General features: G+C 42.9%; 2 protein-coding genes across 19 annotated transcripts in view; one reads left to right on the forward strand and one right to left on the reverse strand.

The window, feature by feature from the left end:
- The first annotated feature begins 300 nt into the window (after positions 1–300).
- On the forward strand, positions 301–20387 carry MRPL35 (mitochondrial ribosomal protein L35). Of its 5 annotated transcripts, none has more exons than XM_043512710.1 (5): positions 301–452; positions 3202–3388; positions 4407–4551; positions 4789–4922; positions 20369–20387. In XM_043512710.1, coding segments are annotated over exons 1-5 (501 nt in total). In that variant the 5' UTR covers positions 301–418; the 3' UTR covers positions 20370–20387. The 5 variants fall into 5 exon arrangements, with proteins under 5 accessions (XP_043368645.1, XP_043368644.1, XP_038256079.1 ...); XM_043512709.1 differs by lacking the exon at positions 20369–20387 and adding an exon at positions 7603–7931; XM_038400151.2 differs by lacking the exon at positions 20369–20387 and having other exon boundaries at positions 302–452; positions 4789–5193.
- The window catches only part of REEP1 (receptor accessory protein 1), a 117412-nt gene continuing 102851 nt past the window's right edge, over positions 5885–20445 (reverse strand). For 11 of the 14 annotated variants that reach the window (XM_043512699.1, XM_043512702.1, XM_043512703.1 and 8 more), the window contains one exon: positions 5885–9760. In XM_043512699.1, coding sequence (XP_043368634.1) covers positions 9750–9760 — 11 coding nt within the window. In that variant the 3' untranslated portion in view covers positions 5885–9749. Of the gene's footprint in view, positions 9761–13807; positions 13981–20445 lie in introns of all 14 variants that reach the window. The other 3 variants (XR_006280609.1, XR_006280607.1, XM_038400154.2) reach the window with 2 other exon arrangements.

Genomic DNA, 20445 nt, shown 5'->3' on the forward strand with positions numbered 1-20445 from the left:
CCAGCGCCTCACCGCGAGCTTAACTCCTCCTCCCCCCCCAGCCCTGATGTTGCCCTATAGCCCCTCTCCTAATCCTGCCTCCAGCTGCTTGACCCCCTGACCAGTCAATTGCTGCCCCCTGCTCCGACCCTGGCCACCCCCCTCCTCCGATTCGCCCCTGTGCCACTTTTTAACCCCTGTCAATAGCAGCCAGCAGAATCCTCCGGGCATACGGGCAGGGGGAAGGGCAGTGGCTTCAGCAGATGAACTGAGCATGCTCAGTACATACGTCAGCAGCACAGTCCGACGCCGAGCAGTAGCCTGCCCCGCCCCCGCCCCGTCTGTAACCGCCCCTTCCGCGGGCTCCCCGTTCTAGTCCCCGCCCCCTGCGCGGTATGTCCCTCGCTGCCGGCCGTAGGCAGTCTGCGCGGCTGGCAAGATGGCGGTCGCTGTCGCCACGCGGAGGCTGTCGGGTCAGTGTGAGAGACTCTAGCGGCGGGGGCCGGCTCCTTGCCCGGGGCGAGGATGCAGGGGAGGTGAACGGCTCGGGAGAGGAGCCGCCGCGGGGAGCGAGGCCCCCCGGCGGCAGCTCCTGGATCACTGGGGCCATCAATTCTCTGCCCCCTTCCAGCAGCCCCACCAGTGGGTCTCTCGGGGGCAGCCCCCACCGGAATCCTCCTGTCCTGGGTTAACAATCAGCTACCCCAGTTCGCTGCCTCTGGGGGATTTGGGACGGGGAACCTCGGGCTGAGGCTCACCGGGGGGGGGGGCCACACTTCCGGTGAGCAGGTGTCTGGTTTTCGACCGGAACACGCACTCAAAAGGGGATCCTGGCAGCTCCCGTCAGCCCTGCTGGCCAGGCCGTTGACTGTCTGGTTGTTGGCGCCGCACAGCGGGGCTGGCAGGCTCCCTTCTAGCCTCTGCATGGCCCCTGGGAAGCAGCCAGCATGTTCCCCCTCTGGCTGCTAGGCGTAGGGGCAGCCGGGGGGTGCCGCATGCGGTCCCCCACCCCAAGCACCGCCCTTACAGCTCCTATTGGCCGTGGTTCCCGGCCAATGGGAGCTTCAGGAGTAACACCTGTGGAGGGAGTGGTGCAGAGCCGCCTGGCCAGGCCTCTGCGTAGGAGCGGGAGGGAGGACATGCTGCTGCTTCCAGGAGCTACTTGAGGTAAGGGCTGCCTGGAGCCTGCATCCCTGACCTCCTCCCGAGCCTCTGCCCCAGCCCTGATCCCCTGCCCTCTGAACCCCTTGATCCCAACCCAGAGTACCCTCCTACACCCCAAACCACTCATCCCCAGCCCCACCCCAGAGCCTGCACCCCCAGCTGGAGCCCTCACACCCCCCTTCTTCACCCCAGCCCTCTGCCCAAGCCCTGAACCCCCTCCTGCCCTTTGAACCCCTTGATCCCAGCCTGGAGCACCCTCCTACACCCCAAACCCCTCATCCCCCTCCTGCACCCTCACCGCCAACCAGAGTCCCCTCCCACACTCCAAACCCCCCAGCTCAGAGCCCCCTTCTGCATCCCAAATCTGTCATCCCTGGCCCCACATCGGAGCCCAGACCCCCAGTCCGAGCCATCACCCCCTCTCGCATCCTAACCCACTGTCTCAGCCCCCTCCCGCACTCTGAACTCCTCATTTCTGGTCCCACCCCAGAGCCTGAACCCCTAGCTGAAGCCCTCACCCCCTCCCACACCCCAGCCACCTGAGCCAGCCCAGTTAAAATGAGTGAGGGTGGGGGAGGAGAGCAAGCAATGGTGGGGGAATGGAGTGAGAAGGGGTAAGGCGTGGGCAGGGTCTTGGAGAAGGGGCGGGGCAAGGGTGTTCAGTTTTGTGTGAGTAGAAAGTTGCCGCCCCTACCCACACTGACCACGTATTAGAGATGGAAGGGTGTCATTGGAAGTGGATTGCGGCAGCCCTTGTTGGTATGGGGGCCTGTGTGGTTTGCAGAGATGACAAATCCCAGCATGCACTATAGCTGTGTCACTCAAACTGGGATGGACAATCCTGTGCAAGGTGAAGCAGTGCATGCTGGGATTTGGTATTTTTATTGCTGTACCTCCTTGAATCAAAATGAAGCTTTGCATGCTGGGACATGTCTCCATGCACCATACTCCAGGGTCACGCATGTGACAAGCCCAATCTTTTGGCTTGTCCTCACCCTGTTTAGTGAGTCTCATAAATAGCTTTTAAAAAGTTCACTCATCCACAGGCAACTGATGGAACATGATGTAGGTGACCTCATCTTCAAATTGGATATGAGGGTTGTACGTAACACAGTCCTCCAGCCTGAAAGTTCTTGGGTCAGGATGAAGAACTGCATGTTGGAATCTCATTTATGCGAGGTGCATTTCCATATTGAAGATGACTGTGGCTATGCCATGAGTGTGTTTTCCCTGTGAGCCACGCTTTGGCCATTCTTGGTTTAGACAAACTGCAGCTTGTTGGTGCTGTGATTCCCTGTAACCATGGATGGTGTGCAGTGCTCTGAAATGCTGATCTGTCTTGCCAGAAGCCTAGCTAAATGATTTCTAAAACGTCGAAGAGGAAACAGGGTGATCTGTGTGCTAAACACTGAAAGGAAAGTGTCATGTTTAAAGTTGTTGTTCAGAAGCGCTCTGTGTATATAAAGCGTAATGGGTAAATGACTTTTGTTTTCTCTTTGCAATATTTAGTTTCAGCTCATAAATGAGCAAAAAAAGCATCAATATTAATGTCAATCTTTTACAATTTATAAAAGAAGACTTATTTCTAGATATCATTAGTCTGAAAATACTTATTGAAAGGCTGTCTTAAGATAATGTACATGAGAGCAGCATAGTATTTCCAACAGGGTCTTGGTCAGTCAACCATCATTATAAAACTTTCCTTGATTTTCATTGACTGCTAGGTGGCAGATCTTCAAAAACTTACACACCCAGAAGCTGAAGATTCTGAATTTGGTGCTAGAATGAAAGTCATTGGTGATATTGAACCTACATGTTAGAGTGTCTGAGGAATATCTGGCTCTACATTTTCAGCCAGTGAGATTTTGATGATTACCCTTGCCAATCCCACTGTCTGCTGTGTGCAAAGTGTCTAAACAGGGAATCTAGCAGATTTGTAATTAAGTGGTATTAATGTCTACCGCAACACAAAACATGGGTTAAGGTGTCAGGCGGTTTCAATCCACTGCTCACTTTTTTCATTAACTTTTCCTGGTATTATCTATTATTTCACCATAGGGATTTTAAGACCTCTGAATTTTCTGGTCCCGTTGGCCTACAACAGCTCCTGCAACATCCGTCTTATTTCTGGACTCTCCATACGATGTTTCAACTGGGTGCAGGCACCATTAGCTTCCTCTGTTACGAAACCTCTGTTGCCTGTTAGTGATCGGTCATGTGGGTGTCCTCTCTCCATCTTTAACAGGTATGGTGTGTTTTTAAAGGGTGAATGTTACATAAAAACCTATTAGAAAAACAAAGAGCCTGCTGTAAAATTTGCAGAGTGTAATACACACTAGAGTCAGCACTAGAACTTTCTTTCATATTCCCACCATTGCATTAGCCCAGTGTACAGTTCAGCTCAACCAGTGGCATCAATGGTTGGAATGCAATGTAGACCACCACAAGTATTTTTGTCACTGACCTAACTCTGCTCAGAGCAGGTTGAACCAGTGCTAGAGCAATGATGGGAAACAAAGAAAAATACCTGTGTACACAAGCTTATAAGGAAAGTGTTAGGGTTAAACCTGATTTCTATCCAAATTCCATATTCTCATCAACACTTTTGAAAAGTAGCATCTTTCCCCAATTTGGCATGGGAAGTTCTGCTGCCACTTTTCACTCTGGCAAGCGGGATCAGTTTTTAAAACTCCTTCTCCCACCTGTATCATTTCAAGACCCTTCAATGAAGATGCAAGATGGAATGTGCCTCAAACATGTATCTCAGCTCATCGCAATAAGAAACCTTGTTATAAAACTAGTGTTTGTTTTATTAATTAAAATAATGAAAGCCCCAGATCTCTAATGTTAAAACATGTAATTTTAACTTTGCACCTGAAATAGCTCTTGTGTTACACTACCCTGAGTTCTCAACTCCATTTTTAAAATTTATGAACCAAAGAAAACTGTCTGTACAGTGCCTAGCACAGTGGGGTCCTAGTCCATGACTAAGGATCCTAGGTGCTACGATAATTTAAATAATAATATTTGAAATTCACTCAGCCAGACATTTGCACTGCAATGCACTAGATATGTATATGTCAATACTCAGCCAAATGGCCTATTGAAATGTTAGATCAGTTTGCTTTTAAATTTTGTCAGGCAAGTTGGTGTAAAGCCACTCTGGGTTTTCCAGGTGGAGTCAGTCAGGTGCTGCATTCTGGGGAAAGACCACTTAGTTCTTGTTAAATTACATACTTCATCTTTTCTGTTCTTTATTTCAGTGTAACAGCCTTATTGCCACATGTCCTTCAGCAGCCAGTGAGGACTCTCACATATTATAGCCTTCGAAAAGGAAAGAGGAAATCTGTAAAATCTGTGGTCTATAGATTTCTCCGACTGCACTGTGGCCTTTGGTTAAGGAAAAAAGTAAGGCTTTCATTTTATTAAATATGAGATCTACCCTTACTTAAGAGTGAGCCAGTTGCCTTCCTTCCTCTAGGGGTCAGTAGTGATTGGGGGGAAGATTAAAAAAACAAAGAAAATCCAGGGTGAGAGTTGAAAGCTGACTTGCTCAGGGTATGGGGATTGTTGAGGTATAGGTTATTGTTGTTGCTATACATCCGTCTATGGTAAAATGATGTAGAATTCTTTGTCTTCTGACAGGCTGGTTACAAGAAAAAATTATGGAAAAAGTCTATTCCCCAGAAAAGACGCTTGAGGGAACAAGTGTTTTGCAATAAAACTCAAAGTAAACTCCTTGATAAAATGACAACTTCTTTCTGGAAGAGAAGAAACTGGTACGTTGATGATCCCTTCCAGAAGTATCATGATCGCACAAACCTTCGACTGTAGAAAACCTCTCTCTTCTGTGTCTCAATTCACACTTCTGTTTTTCCTCTTACTGCCCAATACATGTCATTGTATGTAGGCTGGGATCTTTTTATGCATTTCCAAAGACAAATAGCTATAGTCTGTCATTTTTTCCACATTTACATGTAACATGCAAATATACAGTCTGATTTGAATTATTGGTACAAACACCCAAAATAAACTAATTCTGGATTGTGATTGGAGTATTCAGTCATACTTGGTTATTGTATTTCACTTAAAGTGGAGGAGGGTCAAGGGGAAAAGGTGAGAAATTTTGATTCAACTAAATATTCTGAACTTCTCGTGGTGAGATTCTTGCAATAGGGTATGTGGCTGAACATCTAAGCTAAATTTTAAGAATTAATATTAGAATGGGAATGTTTAAAGCAGTTTGAAAAATACAAACAATATAGAATGGGTATTACCAAAGCACCTAGGAGCCCCAGTCATGGACCAGGAATCCACTGGGCGAGGCACTGTACAAACGGAACAAAAAGATAGTTGCTGTCTCAGTGTCTGCATTAACTGAATTTTCATTGCTTTCTTATTAATTGTGAATAATTGCCTGCTTGTTAATTCTCTTTTAAATTCTGGCTCCAATTTACACTACACATTTTGGTACACACATGGCCCTTTTTATATGAAACAATGTATGTGATTTTAGTTTTACACTCTAGGTCAGGATGATATGTTTGCTTCTGCTTTTACTAAGGCCCAATCCCTTGCATTCTTTAAAACTTGGCAGCCTGTAGACAATGTGACAATAGTAGCTTCAAACTGTTCCATTCTCTTTACTGTAGCCTCTGTCAATCAATTCTATTATCACTTGTTTGACAAGACAAGGTTTACTTTATAATAAAGCTGTGGTAGTCCAATGAATTCACTGGTAACAGGTTTAGTAGCTGTATTTTTTACCAATTGGTAATACAGAAAGGCGTTCTGAAGGACATGCAGCATTTAGTGAATACATCTATATACAGTTAGCAAGAATTAAGACAACTAAATAATGCAATAATAAAAGTAACAAGTATTCTGGCCTGCCAGATACATTGAACAGACTGAAGATGCTTTCTTTGTGGATTTTTTTTTTTAAAGAAAAGATTAAGACTTTATTCAGGATGTATATCAAGCATAACAAAACCAGCAAAACTCCAACCTTTGGAATACTGTTGTAATGTCCATCCTTATGAGGCATTAAGTGTACTGTCCTATCACAGATCTTTTACGCTGATCATGGGAAAGAAACCTCTTTTAAATGCAAGGTTATGATCCTTAAATATGTTTGTATAAGTGTGAATCTCAAGAGTACGCATAGTGTTCTTTACAATTTTAAATACGTGCTAGGTGCAAAACAGGTACCCGAAACAAATAAACAGCAAAAGAAGACTGATTAACAAGCATTCTGTCACAAATATATAGATATTACTACATGAGAACACAGATATTTCACAGAGCACAGTCAAAGGCAGCAGGCTGTTTACATGATGCCAGGGAGCATTACATCCTTCTAGTAAGCCTTTCGTCCTTATTTTTTAATCACAAGGTAATTTCTCCCCTTGTTGTTAGAAACAGAAGACCTGGTTCTCTTCTTAGTTATACCAGGTTTACACTTGTATAATTCCCTTGGCAATTACTCCCAATTTACACTAGGGTAAGTGGCGTCTTGGCTGTAATTGAAAATAGCCCTGTTTCAACAATCATTGTAGCTGCACTGGTACTGATAGTTACATTTAGACAAGGAGGCATAAGGGTTTGCAGTGAGTTGCTCAAAGTTTACCCCATTCATAATTAAGATAAATCCTGTGTAAACGTGCAGGCTAATTCACTGGCCCAGGCACCAAAGAACATTCTCCAGCCACAGGATTTCTGTCCCCCTTCTCTTCAAGGCTTTAGTTTTATTTCTTCAAAATAACACATTCAACATATCATTGCCTGAGCTGGGGTCTTTTGCAGGGGCCTAACTACTCCAGACAGGCTTACAACCACCTGAGAGTCATATACACTGGGTTCTTTCCCCAGAGCTGAAGACTGATGCTGGAGGGGGCCTTGCCCCCAACCTGAGTTCTTGTTATTGATGAAAACCAGGTTATCTTCATGCTACCTGCTCCTTGATCTTACTGCTTCAGCTGGGTGGCAACTGATTAATCAGAGGAGGGGCTAGAGCCCCATTCCCCTTAAAGGGCCAGTTAGCATGTGATATTCTGATTAGTTCAATTGATGCAAACCCAGGTTTGCCTCTGTCTACTGCTAGGGGTCAGCCCATGTGTAGCAACAACAATTGTTGAACTGAAGTTATTCCCAAGGGGAGACAGTGCCTGAGAGAAGAGTCAGGACTAAAGAACATACGGCTGATGTCGATCCCAAATAAACATACGGATCTGAATGTTAAAATGACAGACCTTTAGAGGAAGCATTTGTAAACAACCTGTGTCTGTAATATACTGAATTCAAAGCAAGTGATTGTTCTAGCCTGTGTACAGAACACTATACCACTAAGCATACGTATTTAGGCATTCACATTTCTTGTCAGTCTATACACAAATACACAGCTCAGTTGATAACACATTTTTGCCAGCGATATGAAAAGTGGGGTTTGTGTTTTTTCAGTTATACAGTGAATGTCTTTGAGAGATAAGGCAACTCCCTTGTCAACAGTTTCACCTCGGCATTTAAGAAAATCAAAACAGTCAAGTTTACAGTAAAACAGCAGGTCAGACATTTAATAACTTTAGTGAGGATGAATGTTAATACACTGAGTAGAATTCATCAAACATTATGCAGCTATATATTTTTATTTTTGGCATAATTTGAGTGCAAACTTGTCAGCTTTCGTTTTGTCTTATGGCACCCTATTGTGTAGCAACTGAAAATGAAGCTTGCTTGAAACAGGATTTTAATTTCAACTAACACTTCAGGCAACGTTGCTATTTTTTTTTTTAATTTTTGCTGAAAAATCAAATTGACTCTAAAGCTGCTTAACTTAAATACATAAGCTTTGCTACTCAAAGCTTTTGCTGAGTGTGTTCTAATGACAGAATATTTTTCAACTGCCATCTAGAACACATTTTTTTTTAGCATATAGTTTTCACAAAACACAATATACTCAGTGCTTATAAGGGAAATCAGATTTTCTAATAACAGGTCCAAATATTGTGGCAATCGCAAGAAATGTCTGTTTGCCCTTTCCTCTTACTAACCAAACTGATACAAATGTTTGTGGGGAGGGGACAGCAGTAATTTTTACTTCCCAAACCATTTAAGGAAGCTTCAGATTACCTCAAGATGAGTTAGTAAGAAGGCTGAGATGTAGAAGCCTATCCAGGAGATAATATTTAACAAAGGCCACATCGGATATGCTTATCTCTGAGTCTGGTGCACTCTAACCAGTTATTGGCATGCTGGGCCACTTCTGTACCTGAACTAGGTTAACAATATTATTCATAATCAAGTCTGTTTATTGATCAGTTATCAATGGCAATCATACGTCACATGATTCTAAAAGTTTTTCTAGTCTATGGGATAGGGCTAAGAGCAAACACAAAGGGCCACTAACTCATTTATGAATTTCACATGCTTTTACATTTACAGGAGACACCAACTTTAAGCACAAATCCTACAACTTCTTCCTCTTCTTTTGTATTTAGGATTTATATATGGATACCAATGCACCAGCCAAACTACAGAGTCTCATGGTTTAAACCAGAATCCACATACTGGCAAAATTCTCTCCAAGCCACAGGGAAGAGCTCAATTCCAATGCTCTTCTCTGGCTGTGGGAGTGCAATTCCCACATCTGCACCAGGAGAGCAAAACACCTGAAGTGAGTTCCTACATGCAGATGAGGATAGTGAATTTTACCCTATGAAATCAATGGCTAATGTGATTCTGGTTAACATTGTAGCAGTTATTACAAACATGGCTTGCATATATTGTAGAACTGCCAATAAAATGTTGATCAAAAGTTATAAGATTAATTCTTTCATTTTCTACAAAATATATCACTTCTTCTGGCTCAGGAGTATCAAAATTAAGACTCCCCTACTTTATTTTGTGAAATCAGTTCATTCTCTTGTACATCTCTCTTTCTCATCATCTCTAAGTTGTTGTCTCTACATTTTCAGCACATTGACTGGAGTTCACATAATTTACTTGCAGAAAAAGAAATGGAGTTGCAGCTCAACTTTTGCTAATAAGTCTCAGACATTCTGTATAGTCGAAAGAATTCAAAATATCTCACGTCAGTCACAGTCTTGTTATAAGATGGAGGAAGGGTAGGGAGAAAAATCTATGGCTCCTGCAAGTCCATTTAATTAAGGATAAAGCCATAAATAGATACATTAGTCAAAGTATCATTGAGAGCTATTGAGTATTTTTTTGTTTGTTTGCATTCACAAGCTAAAACTATGCAGACTCAACTAATATTTGCAAATGTAAAGCCTGACAGGGTTAGCTTGAGTAGTATTCTGCAAATGAAACAGGGGACTCTGACACTGTTACCACCTGTGAGAGTGTTCTCATGTTATGGGAAAATGCAAGCAACATGTAACTTAAGGGAAGAGAGAAAGGCCATGTCTGAAGTGCTGCACATCAAATCACATCCATCTCACTGCTGTTTTTCTACATAATTAGGAAGTAGCTCTTTAAGGCAGAAGAGAGACATTCTGTGGATCTTGGTGCTATTGGCTCATCGCACTCACATGGTTTCAGTGGTAGAGGTCGAGGTACTTTTCTTCCTGAAGCGAGGTCTAAGAGGTCTAGGCGGTGCCTGTGGGGAATCAAGAGAAGTTTTTGTTGAAACAGGAGTAACATATTGTGTTTTACATCTTCAAAGCGATGTACAGATATTCATTTACTCATCCTCATGATACCTCATGTAGGGCAGGTAGGTATTATCCACATTTAGAGATGAAGAAACAAAGACTGGATCCCTAATAAATCCCCATTTAAAGATTCCCTAAATAGGCAGCTGAGAATTTTCCCCAATATGAGGGAATCCTTGAGTGGCTTAAAGCCCTGTAGCCAGCTCAACACCATCACCCTTCTGGACTCCTGACTTAGGAGGCATGGCTAGAGCGCACTGTGCTTCAATAAACCCTACCGGAGTAATGGCCCCTAGGAAGGCATTATAAGCTAGCGCAATTTACATAAGCCTCGAGACTGCTCTAAGTTATGCCCCTATGATCAGGAGAGAAAAAAAGTACCAGAACACCAATTTTGGCACTCCCCACCCCAAATGCTGCTCCAGGGCACCTGAGAAATCAGTCGTCTAGGCCCCCACAAAACCTAAGGCCCACTCAAAAGGGAACAATGCATGCTGTGACTTGTAGCCTTCACAGGCAGCCTCTTCATAAAAAAAGACAAGGACATCTGCAATCTTCTCCATTTTATGCCAACTGGATGAAGCCCGTGAACTTCTGCCAAGCTGCCAACCCAGATACCTTGTCCGGACAAAGCCTGGACTCTGAAATTATTTCAGAACAGAATCATTGAAATTCTGCCTTACAGTTACATTACTGATGTGGAGTTCTTAAAAATAGATCCCTTCAGACATCATAAGTGAGCTACAAGCGGACGGTTCACTGTACGACTCACAGGCAATCTGCCAGGAGGTCTATCATGGCTGCCTAAGTTTAATGGTGCCAGATTAACTCCGCTTTAGTCTCAAATCCTGGGTAGCCCCACTCCCCAGGTGGGTAAACAGTCTGAGAGAGAGAGAAAGCACCCTGAGCAGCAAACAGACAACTGTGTCGTGGTGGTCACCACTGGTGCATAGTTCACCCAACAGAGCTACAGCATGGCCCAGTTATGGTTTGTGAGAATCACACAGGAAACTAGTTAGATGAATCTTAAAGCAGTTGAAAGTGTTGCTCAGTTTAAAAATGCATTTACGTACATTGTGTAGCAAACTGCTTATGTAGTAGCAGGCCAGCGTATTATGATTCTCCATAATATGGTAGTATTCATAATGAGTGTATGGTAGCTGAATGACTATAAAGTGATATAACATACAAATCACTTTTCAATGTTCTGTCAAGTACTTAGATTTGCTCAACACATAGGGCCAAAATCTGCCCTGGTTTCAGGGGGAACAGATATCATTGGCTTCACTGTAAATTGTTCCCGCTTACACCAGGCCTGAGTAGTGTGGGCCTCCATCACGCAGCTTAACCTGGCATCTACCACCCACTCCCATTCTCTACCTGATAGTACCCCAAATCTGCCTTGGGCCCCAATCCTGCAATCCTTACACCAGAAAAACTCTCAATGAAATTAACAGAAGTTGGGCCCGAGTATGGTCTGAAGGCTTGAGCCTCTGGCAGTTTGTTGCATAGCTGGCAGATCTAGCTATCTGTGGTATTTACATGGCCTCCATTATCAGAGGTCCATGCTCTGTAAAGTGAGAGGCTGAGACCAGGCACTGTAAGGAGAAGCATTCTGCCAGTCCACCTCAATCCTGACCTGGGTCAACCCTGAGGGTCCAGCTAAATGATGTGAAAAGACCATGAGGTGCATTACACTGGATCAAACTATTTGTTCATCCATTCCATTACCCTGCCTCTGGCAGTGACAAGTATTTGAGGCCTCTGCAGCATAAAGCTAATATCTAGTGGGACCATTACATTATCTTTTTATTATGAATTTTTTAATATTGCTATTTATATTTTCCACCGAATGCATCCGATGAAGTGAGCTGTAGCTCACGAAAGCTTATGCTCAAATAAATGTGTTAGTCTCTAAGGTGCCACAAGTCCTCCTGTTCTTATATTGCTATAGCATTTTCGGACCAAAGGTCATACCACACTTTGTGAACACTGTTTAATTTAGCCTCTCAATCCTTCTGTGAGGTAGTGTGGGCCCATTATCCCATTCGTACCAATGAGGAAACTGGTACAAAGAGGTTTTGTTTAGACACTACACTGATGAGTTCATTAGATTAGACAAAAAGAAAAGGAGGACTTGTGGCACCTGAGAGACTAACAAATTTATTTGAGCATCAGCTTTCGTGTTGAAGTTGCATCTGATGAAGTGAGCTGTAGCTCACGAAAGCTGATGCTCAAATAAATTTGTTAGTCTCTCAGGTGCCACAAGTCCTCCTGTTCTTTTTGCGAATACAGACTAACACGGCTGCTACTCTGAAACCTTAGATTAGACAGATGATTTGCCCAATGTCAGAGGATGTCTGTGGCAGAGCTGGCACTAGGACCCAAGTCCCCCAGGTCCCATGCCTGTGCCACAAGCCCATGCTCAACGATCTCTTCATCTCTGAATTCCTGAAGAGCACTACGGACCTAATGGAAAATAAATACGAGATAGAAATATCAGAACTGAGGCTTCCAGCCAGAAGGGAAGAACTCGGAGAGGCTCCCACTGGAACAGCTGCAGAAGGTGATCCTGGGTATAAATCCTGTGGCCTTCATGGATCCTGCACCCTGTGTGGAGCTGCCAGAGACATAGCCACCATGTCTGGAATAGGAGTCATCCACAGAATAAATTGCACATCAGAGGAGTAGATCCTGGAGCAGCTTTGGAGAGGGCTGCTACTGGGGCAGCAGAGCCACCCTGACAACAGAGAAATTACTGCTGCATAGTTCTGGGATGCTCGTTGGGTAGGGAGGAGAGGGCAGGGCTCTGTGCTGGTGGCCCACTTCACAGTTTTGTCTGTGAGCAGCCACCCTCTCTCTTTCCCTTCATAGTAGCATCGGAGAGGGGGCAGCACTCTAGCCTGAGGAGCTACCATCCAGAGGCAAGGAGACTTCAAAAAGGCCAGGTCTCTTCTCTCCCTCGCCACCCACAGCAGAGCCAGGGCTGGGACCGGCAGACAGCAATTCAGGGAGTTAACATGGAGCATAACTGGTGAGAAGTCATTGAGATTTTCAAAATTCCTCCCCTGTTAATGATCTCAGGTATTATTAGAGCCATAGATAAGGACACTTTAGAGCAACAAGTATTATTTTTACCGCAACAATACCCCTTTCATTCTCTTTGAGCCAAGTTAAGAGTGTAACTGTTCCAACTTACCCATTGGTAGAGATTTCCCACCTTTGATTTCTTAGGACCTATATTCGAGCAGCCAGCAGCTGCCTCCATTTTCCCAAAGATCTGGAAGGCTTCCTCATGTCTGCCATCTCTGATTTCTTTTAAGTGTTATTCCTTTGACTTGTCTGCCTTGTGGCTGTATTTCCTATGAACATGAGTGATGCTAAAACCTTTTCTGGCAGAACAGAACGTATGCTCTTGTATCCTTTATATGTCTGTCTGTCTTTGTTACAAATTAAAGCATACTTGCTAATATAGGGCCTGATTCAAAGCCCATCCAAGTAATGAAATCAGTGGAAAGACCTATTAATATCAATGAGCTTTGGATTAGGTCCATATTGAATATGTATAGATCTGGCTCTGAATTCTCCCAAAGTTTTCGGGTGTTTGGATCAAGAGTTTTGGTTCTGGCCCCTCTCCCCAGCTGTCTTCCCCTCAAAATATGACAATAAAAATTTCCCTTAAGTAAATGCAAAGTGAAATGGAGAGTTTTGTGTATCTCCAAAACCTCACATCCAAACACCTCAAAACTTTGGAAGAATTCAAAGCTAGCTCCTAATTTTGCAGCTCTGATTTGTTCTTATATGTGTGGAATTTAAACTCCCATAGGAGATTCCACACCTGTAGGAAGAGCTGAATATCCAAGTCCAGACCCATCTGCAAGACTGAAAGTAGAATGTTGGCCTCAAACAGTGTTTCCATTCCAAAAAGAGATGTCCTTCAGGAAATCCAGGCAACCTTGCTGGTTGCAGCACCTTTTCCAATATGGAAGTACCTCAAGAGCTTGTTCCTTCTTTTTGAGCCTTCTGTTCTTGACCATGTGATCCAATAAATCAAGCTCTTCATCATCTGAGAACACTAAGTCTTTTGTTTCACAATTAGCCTCACGAGGCTTTTCACACGCATCATCCATGTCTACCTCAACCACTTACAACAGCATTTTTAAATCTACATGGTGAAAACAAAGGATAAGGAAGGTCAGTGGTGACTTGGCTTCTGCTGTTCATTTCACTAATCCCACCCCAAAGCCATGCATCTTCCAGAGATTAATAGAAATGGGGTTCATATATCATACTCTAGTAACAATGGTTGCGGTGTCAGAAACCAAAGTGGGCCCAGCTTATGGTGTGTTTATTAGTTGTGTTGGACTTTTTAAATGCAATTTAGACTAATTTAACAGCCCATCTGATGTTATGTAGATTCCATAAACAGCTGGTTTTAATCATATTTGGATCACAGATCAATGAAACGGCTAATCACTTTAGGAAAACCTTTCTGGCACCATACTGATCTGAACAAATACACCAAGGGAACATTTTCACCTCAGCAAAAAAACAAAACAAAAAAACCCAAACTTGTAACTGAACTTGAGGAGTTACTTAGATCTCCTTTTGCATTGTCCACTTTGGCTGTGTTCAAACTACAGAACCGAGCCATTCCTGGGTGAATTAGTATGGCTGCACTAGTATAAGCAGTAATGGTTCAATATGCCCATCCTTGCCATGCTGTCTTGTATTCTGAACTGCTACAGTTTTGCCTCATGTTTAATGCTCTTCTAACTCCATTCACTTGCATCTCCCTCAGGACATCTATTCCACAGTTCCTGGTACTGCTTCCAGAAAGGAGTGGACGCTGGAAGATTTCCAAAGCCACTCTGACTACAATCAGACCTCACTGATGTAACTCAATTTGGCCTGCTGTGTGCAGACTGCAAATGCTTGTTTAATAGTTAATGTCTGTGCAGCATTTTAAGTGCTATTATATGGAGGCAGTTTGAGTCATTAACAGTACTGGCAGATTGTGGTCCAAGGTTGGTATGGTGTATCCAGTCAGTTAAATTAGATGATATTTTTAATGGGTAGTACAAAGTATGAATCAATGAAATGGTACCTAGCTCCAGCTAAACCTCCTACCCCTCTGCAGACAATTTGCTACAGTGCTTTTATAGTTAAATTGATGGCTTATATCTTTTCCATTCTGAATTGTCATGGGCCTGGAAGTGTTTGCTGCTTGTACAAATATTACTGACAATCACTGGCTCAAGGTCCAGTTAAACTATAGATTTTTAATAATAATCTAGAACAGCATAAAAATAGCAATTTCTACCTCTCAGACTAGTGATAAGTGCACAAATGTGATAATAAGAGGATCCTTAAACTCTTGATAAGTATACTTAGCATTTTAAGTCTTCAAAGTACTCAGCTAATCAATTGCCATGAGATACATAAGTATTACTCAAAAAGAAGAGGAGGACTTGTGGCACCTTAGATCACGAAAGCTTATGCTCAAATAAATTTGCTAGTCTTTAAGGTGCCACAAGTCCTCTTTTTCTTTTTGTGGATACAGACTAACACGGCTGCTACTCTGAAACCTGTCATAAGTATTACTATTACAGCTGAGAGACACCTTTTTTCCCCTTAGGAAAAGGCATTTTTCACAGCCCAGAACTATTTGTTGAATTTGGGACTATTTCAAAATGTTTCATTTTGACTTTTCAATGCAAAACAGCATTTCCATTTCAAATTTAGCCAATTTTTTTTTAAATGTGAAAAACACCCAAAATGGCTGAATTTTAACAAAAACTCGATCACATTCCACCTCTCATTTGGAGTCAACATTATGGTCAACCTGAAACAAAATAAAAAACAAAAATTGTTTCAGTCAATTAGAAACAAAACGTTTCCAGGTTCTGCAATTTGACAAAAAAAAAAATTGAAAAAAAAATTGATCCAGTTTGAATCAAACCCCAAACCAAAAAATCCATTATTCACTCAGTTCTAACACTACCCTTATTACACAGATGGTGAGACTAAGGGGGCTTGTCTACACTGGCACTTTACAGCCCTACAACTTTCTCACTCATGGGTGTGAAAAAACACACCCCTGAGCGCTGCAAGTTTCAGCACTGTAACGTGCCAGTATAGACACTGTACCAGCGCTGGGAGCCGCGCTGGGAGCTACTCCCCTTGTGAAGGTGGGTTTTTTTTTATAGCTCAGATCCTATGGCCCTGTCCATTGCCTATTGAAATAAACTAATAGCTCCTGAGCGTCATGATCATAGTCCACTAGACCAGGCCGCCTCTCCACATACTAGGCCATAGTATCCTTAAACCACTAGATCCTGCTGCCTGTATCAATTTATCTGTCATCTCAATAGCTAGGGCGGACTATGGCCTCTAGTGGTTTTCAGTAAGTGCAGTAAACGTCTATTTTCCCAGCAATGTCAAGCAGTGTCAAAAAATGTTAAAACAGAGAGGCCAGGGATAATGCTGATTTCAGGTTTTACAGATGATGACAGTTCTAAAAAAAAGTGTGGGAAAATCTTAAGTATTCTCTCAATCACATTATAAATAAGTCTGGTTACATTTTATTTTCATTGTACAGCATTTTTTTCTGACACCTGGAAAATGATATTTTCAGGAAAAGCTCAGTTTTACATCATTTTGTTAAGAGAGCATGCAAGATGCCACACTGGTATTAATCACTTATCTACCATAATTGCTCAAAAACACAGTTTATATGTGGGCTCTGTTTATAGCTGTGTTTTCAGTTCACTGCGAGATGCAGAATCTCTAAAGGGAAGCACTTCAAGTGGGTGCCCTTATTAGAACAAAAAACACATTACTGTACAGTAATGGTTCATACTATCTCAGTCACTCCAGTAGCAATATGGAAGACTGTAGCGATATTAAATATCTATGATTCCACAGCCTGAGGGTTCAGTCTCCAGCTGCTTTAGTCCTTTACCTCTCTTTGCTGACGGCCAATTAACTCTGTTGATGATGGTGATTTTGCTAGATGGGCACTTGTCCCCCAGGAATTGGACCGAGACCCTCCAACTCACTTCATAGAAACCACAAAAACCCGCCGACTTTAGCCACTTGTGTTCTGCTAGCAACCTGGACTCCAGGAGGGAGGGGAGGGGGGGGACAATGACTGTCTAAACCACCCTACTCTGTGGGTTTGGGACCCAGGAAGTACCTTCCATGGAATCTAGAGTGGAGGGATAGGAGGTGCCATGGAGGTGACTGATCCTACACCCTCTGCAGTGCAGCAGGGAGGAGATCTGTGTACAGGGCGTCGCCTCCGAACACAGACGGGGAAAGCAGTATTCTACAGTTGTGGTCCAACACGGCACAGCATACACTGGTGCCACAGCAGGGCTGTTACTGAAGAAGGGCTGCCAACAAGAGTGTCAATTAGTGTCAGCTGTAGGGGTGGTTTCTGTGGCCATGACAGTGGAGAAGAGAAATGGATAATGGTGATGGAGGTAAATTCTCTAAACCAGGTTCTGCTGTAGAAGAAACTAAAAATAAACAGGGAACTTTGTACTTCATGCTAAGGGCACTAGCCTGACCAATAAACAACATGTGCAATAAGCAACTGGGAAAAGATATTGAGGCAAAGAACATATTGATGAGTGCCAGAGATAGCTCGATTTGTTTTAGGAGAAGGAGTGGATTGAGGGATATAGAAATACATCGGGACTGACATGCTCTTTGAAAGGGAGGGCACATGCGGCTGGGTGACCTTTTCGTGCTTCCTAAAATGTTTTATTATGATCTGAAGCTTTGGTGCAGGATTTTAGGTCATCAACACCCATTCCCCTACCAGCTACTCTAGCACAGAGCATTTCTCTACACACTGGAGGAACAGCTATAAGTGTTTCCCAGACCAGTCAGTAGGTGGTTGTATTTGAGCAACAGTGGCCAGCCAAATCCCTTCACCTCCCTCACTGATTCCAGCACATCTGTTCTGAGACATGCTTAGGGCCACACGTCAGCCTGATCTACATGTGTGTGGATGGGGTCTTGGCCTGTCACACTTACTCCTGCGCATCTCCAAGCAGACCTACAGGAATTGCTCTGGGAAGCAGCATGGCATGGCATGTGAGAGAGACGAGCATTCCATATGCACCTGGATGAATTCTATGGCTCAGCTCCCAGCGCTGAGGCTGCTGCCATGATTACAATAATTATAAGCCCATTATATACAGGAGTGTCTCCCCTCAGGCTGCAATGATCACCAAGGCAAGTCTGAGAGCTTTAATTCGCTCAGAGGGAAACGACATTCAGCAGCACGCTGAAGCTCGATGATTCAGACATTTAAAATTAGACCAGGCAAAGCACTTAGACCTGGGTCCTCAAAGGTATTAAGGTACCTAACTCCTACTGAAATCAGTGGGAGTTAGGCACCCAAATATCTTTGAGGATTTGGGCCTAAAACCCCGATTGTAAAAAGCACTTACGTACGTGCTTAAGTATTTTGCTGAGTCGGGGCTGAAGCTAGCAGAGAACAATTGTGTACTTACTGACAAGGAGATGGAGAACATGACCTAATAGGTCGTGGTCATCTCTAATGTCTATGGTTTGATGTAGGCTGGTAAATCCTCCTTGAGAAAGGACTAAACCCATTATGAAGCAGCAAAGGAGCTTTTGTAGCGGAGCATTTGCTCAGCAATCGCTGCATTATGGACAGGACTCTGTTCTCCTCTACACTTTTGAAAATCCAGAGTAATCTCAATGGATTTACACCAGGATAGCAGAGATCAGAACCTGGTCCCATATGTGATTGGTGGATGAGCAAAGGACTCATTTTGCCCAATGACATGACCACCTTACTGATTAAATTCCCATAGGAGAATAGGATAGTTCAGAGTCACATATTGTATTGGTGACATGTTAGAAATCATATTATTATAATGCAAGACAAGGTCACACAAAAGCAAAAATCTCATCTTCTTTGCTGTGGGTCACTCATCCTACTTCTTCCATACTAGTTAATGAGTCAATGAAAGCATTGGAGCTCAATCCCTTTTCATTCATTAGATTCAAAAGGTATGCATTTCCAGAAGGTAACTGGACAAATTACACATCTCACAGCAACTGTTTCATAGCCAAACCAAGAAGCTAAGTACAGCCACCCCCACACACTGTACAGCAATCATAATAACAAAGGGTGTCAGGAGGGTCATCTTTTCAAAACATAAGTCAGGCTCAATATTAATCAGGCAAACAAGTCTAGTCACATCATCAACGGAGTCATCAGTTAATGAAAACACATCCCACAAATGATTAAGGCGTTAAGTGCAAGGAGACAGCTAGTCTATTCTAAATAGCTCAGATGAAAAGTCATGCAAATCTGTAACACTTACATCAGAGTCCCACAATAGTCACATAGAGAAAAGAAAAGAACAAACTTTTAGGGAAAACATTTGTGGAAAAATGAAACATTGTTGCAGAGCTCAGAAATCTTCTGCAGAGCTTCATCATCACTGCCTGTAACACCAGTGGTTAAACTGTAGTTTATTAAACTGAAATGCATGTTTTAACTCTCTCTTGTTAAAATGCTTGGGCAGCAGACGTACATGTTGGCTTTCTATGCACATAACCTCCCATTCCCTGAATTAAGCAGGGTAAGGATTAAAATATTTTAAAAGCCTAGAGAAACTCATGAGTTGTAATTCCGAGGTCATGTACTCACTCATGTTTGTGTTCCTAAAGAGCATCCCTTTCAAATGTGGCCCAAAAGTTAGGGCTTGTAACAAGAGGCTTTAAAACAAACAAAAGAAAAAAACCCCACAACCCTGCAACCAGTAGACATTTTCTGTGATTTTAAGTTCCACTGGAAATAGTTTTTGAAACCAGATCAATATTTCCCTGTATTCTGCAAGTACCAGAGAACCTATAAGTGAAACTGACTAGAAACAAAAGTAAAACTGACTAAGCTATTTAATTGTCCTAACTCAAAAATGCAAACAAACAGCATACATGTGAAAAGTCAATTAGATTTTAAAAAATCTTTCCATTTCAGTAATCTCAGGTGTAATTTGTAACATGCTAAAAATAAGGATTTGGGCATATTTGTAACATATTAGCACATGATTGGTTAAAAATGCACAATTTGGTGAATGTGCCTTGAAGATCATGATCAGCTGTATCCTGAGAACCCTGCTACTGGTTGTACATGACATGTCTCCCTGCCTTGTGGGGACACACCAGAAAACATCCAACATTATTTACTGGGAGAGCTCCAGGAGCCGGCTTTACACTGCAACATGTTGTGTATGACTAACTGAGTCTGCCAACCAAGGCTGGGATCCCGTGTTACAACTGCACTGTTGCTTTAAAGGAACACATTCTTGTATTGGTCATCCATTTGGGAGCACAACCCTCAGCCTTGCTCATATAGTCCCATTGGTCACTAACATCTTTAAACATTTCTTACACTGTTGCCAGTTTTTGATCAGTATGTTACTGATAAGGGTCACTCAACAAAAGCACGTTTGCTATCATAACAGAGCTCCTCACAGTTCTGCTTGTTAAATCTCTTTCAGATGTAGTTATTGGCAACCAGAATTGAAATTGCTCTTCTCATCAGTGCAAAGTTATCTATCTGATAAGATTGATTGAG

This window comes from Dermochelys coriacea, chromosome 4, assembly GCF_009764565.3.
Source record: "Dermochelys coriacea isolate rDerCor1 chromosome 4, rDerCor1.pri.v4, whole genome shotgun sequence".
Taxonomy (NCBI): Eukaryota; Metazoa; Chordata; order Testudines; family Dermochelyidae; genus Dermochelys; species Dermochelys coriacea.

Coding starts and splice junctions, on each gene's coding strand:
- MRPL35 (XM_038400151.2), top strand. CDS start 419: ATGGCGGTCGCTGTCGCCACGCGGAGGCTGTCGG. Junction 3,389..4,406: donor CCTCTCTCCATCTTTAACAG/GTATGGTGTGTT, acceptor TCTTTATTTCAG/TGTAACAGCCTTATTGCCAC. Junction 4,552..4,788: donor GCCTTTGGTTAAGGAAAAAA/GTAAGGCTTTCA, acceptor GTCTTCTGACAG/GCTGGTTACAAGAAAAAATT.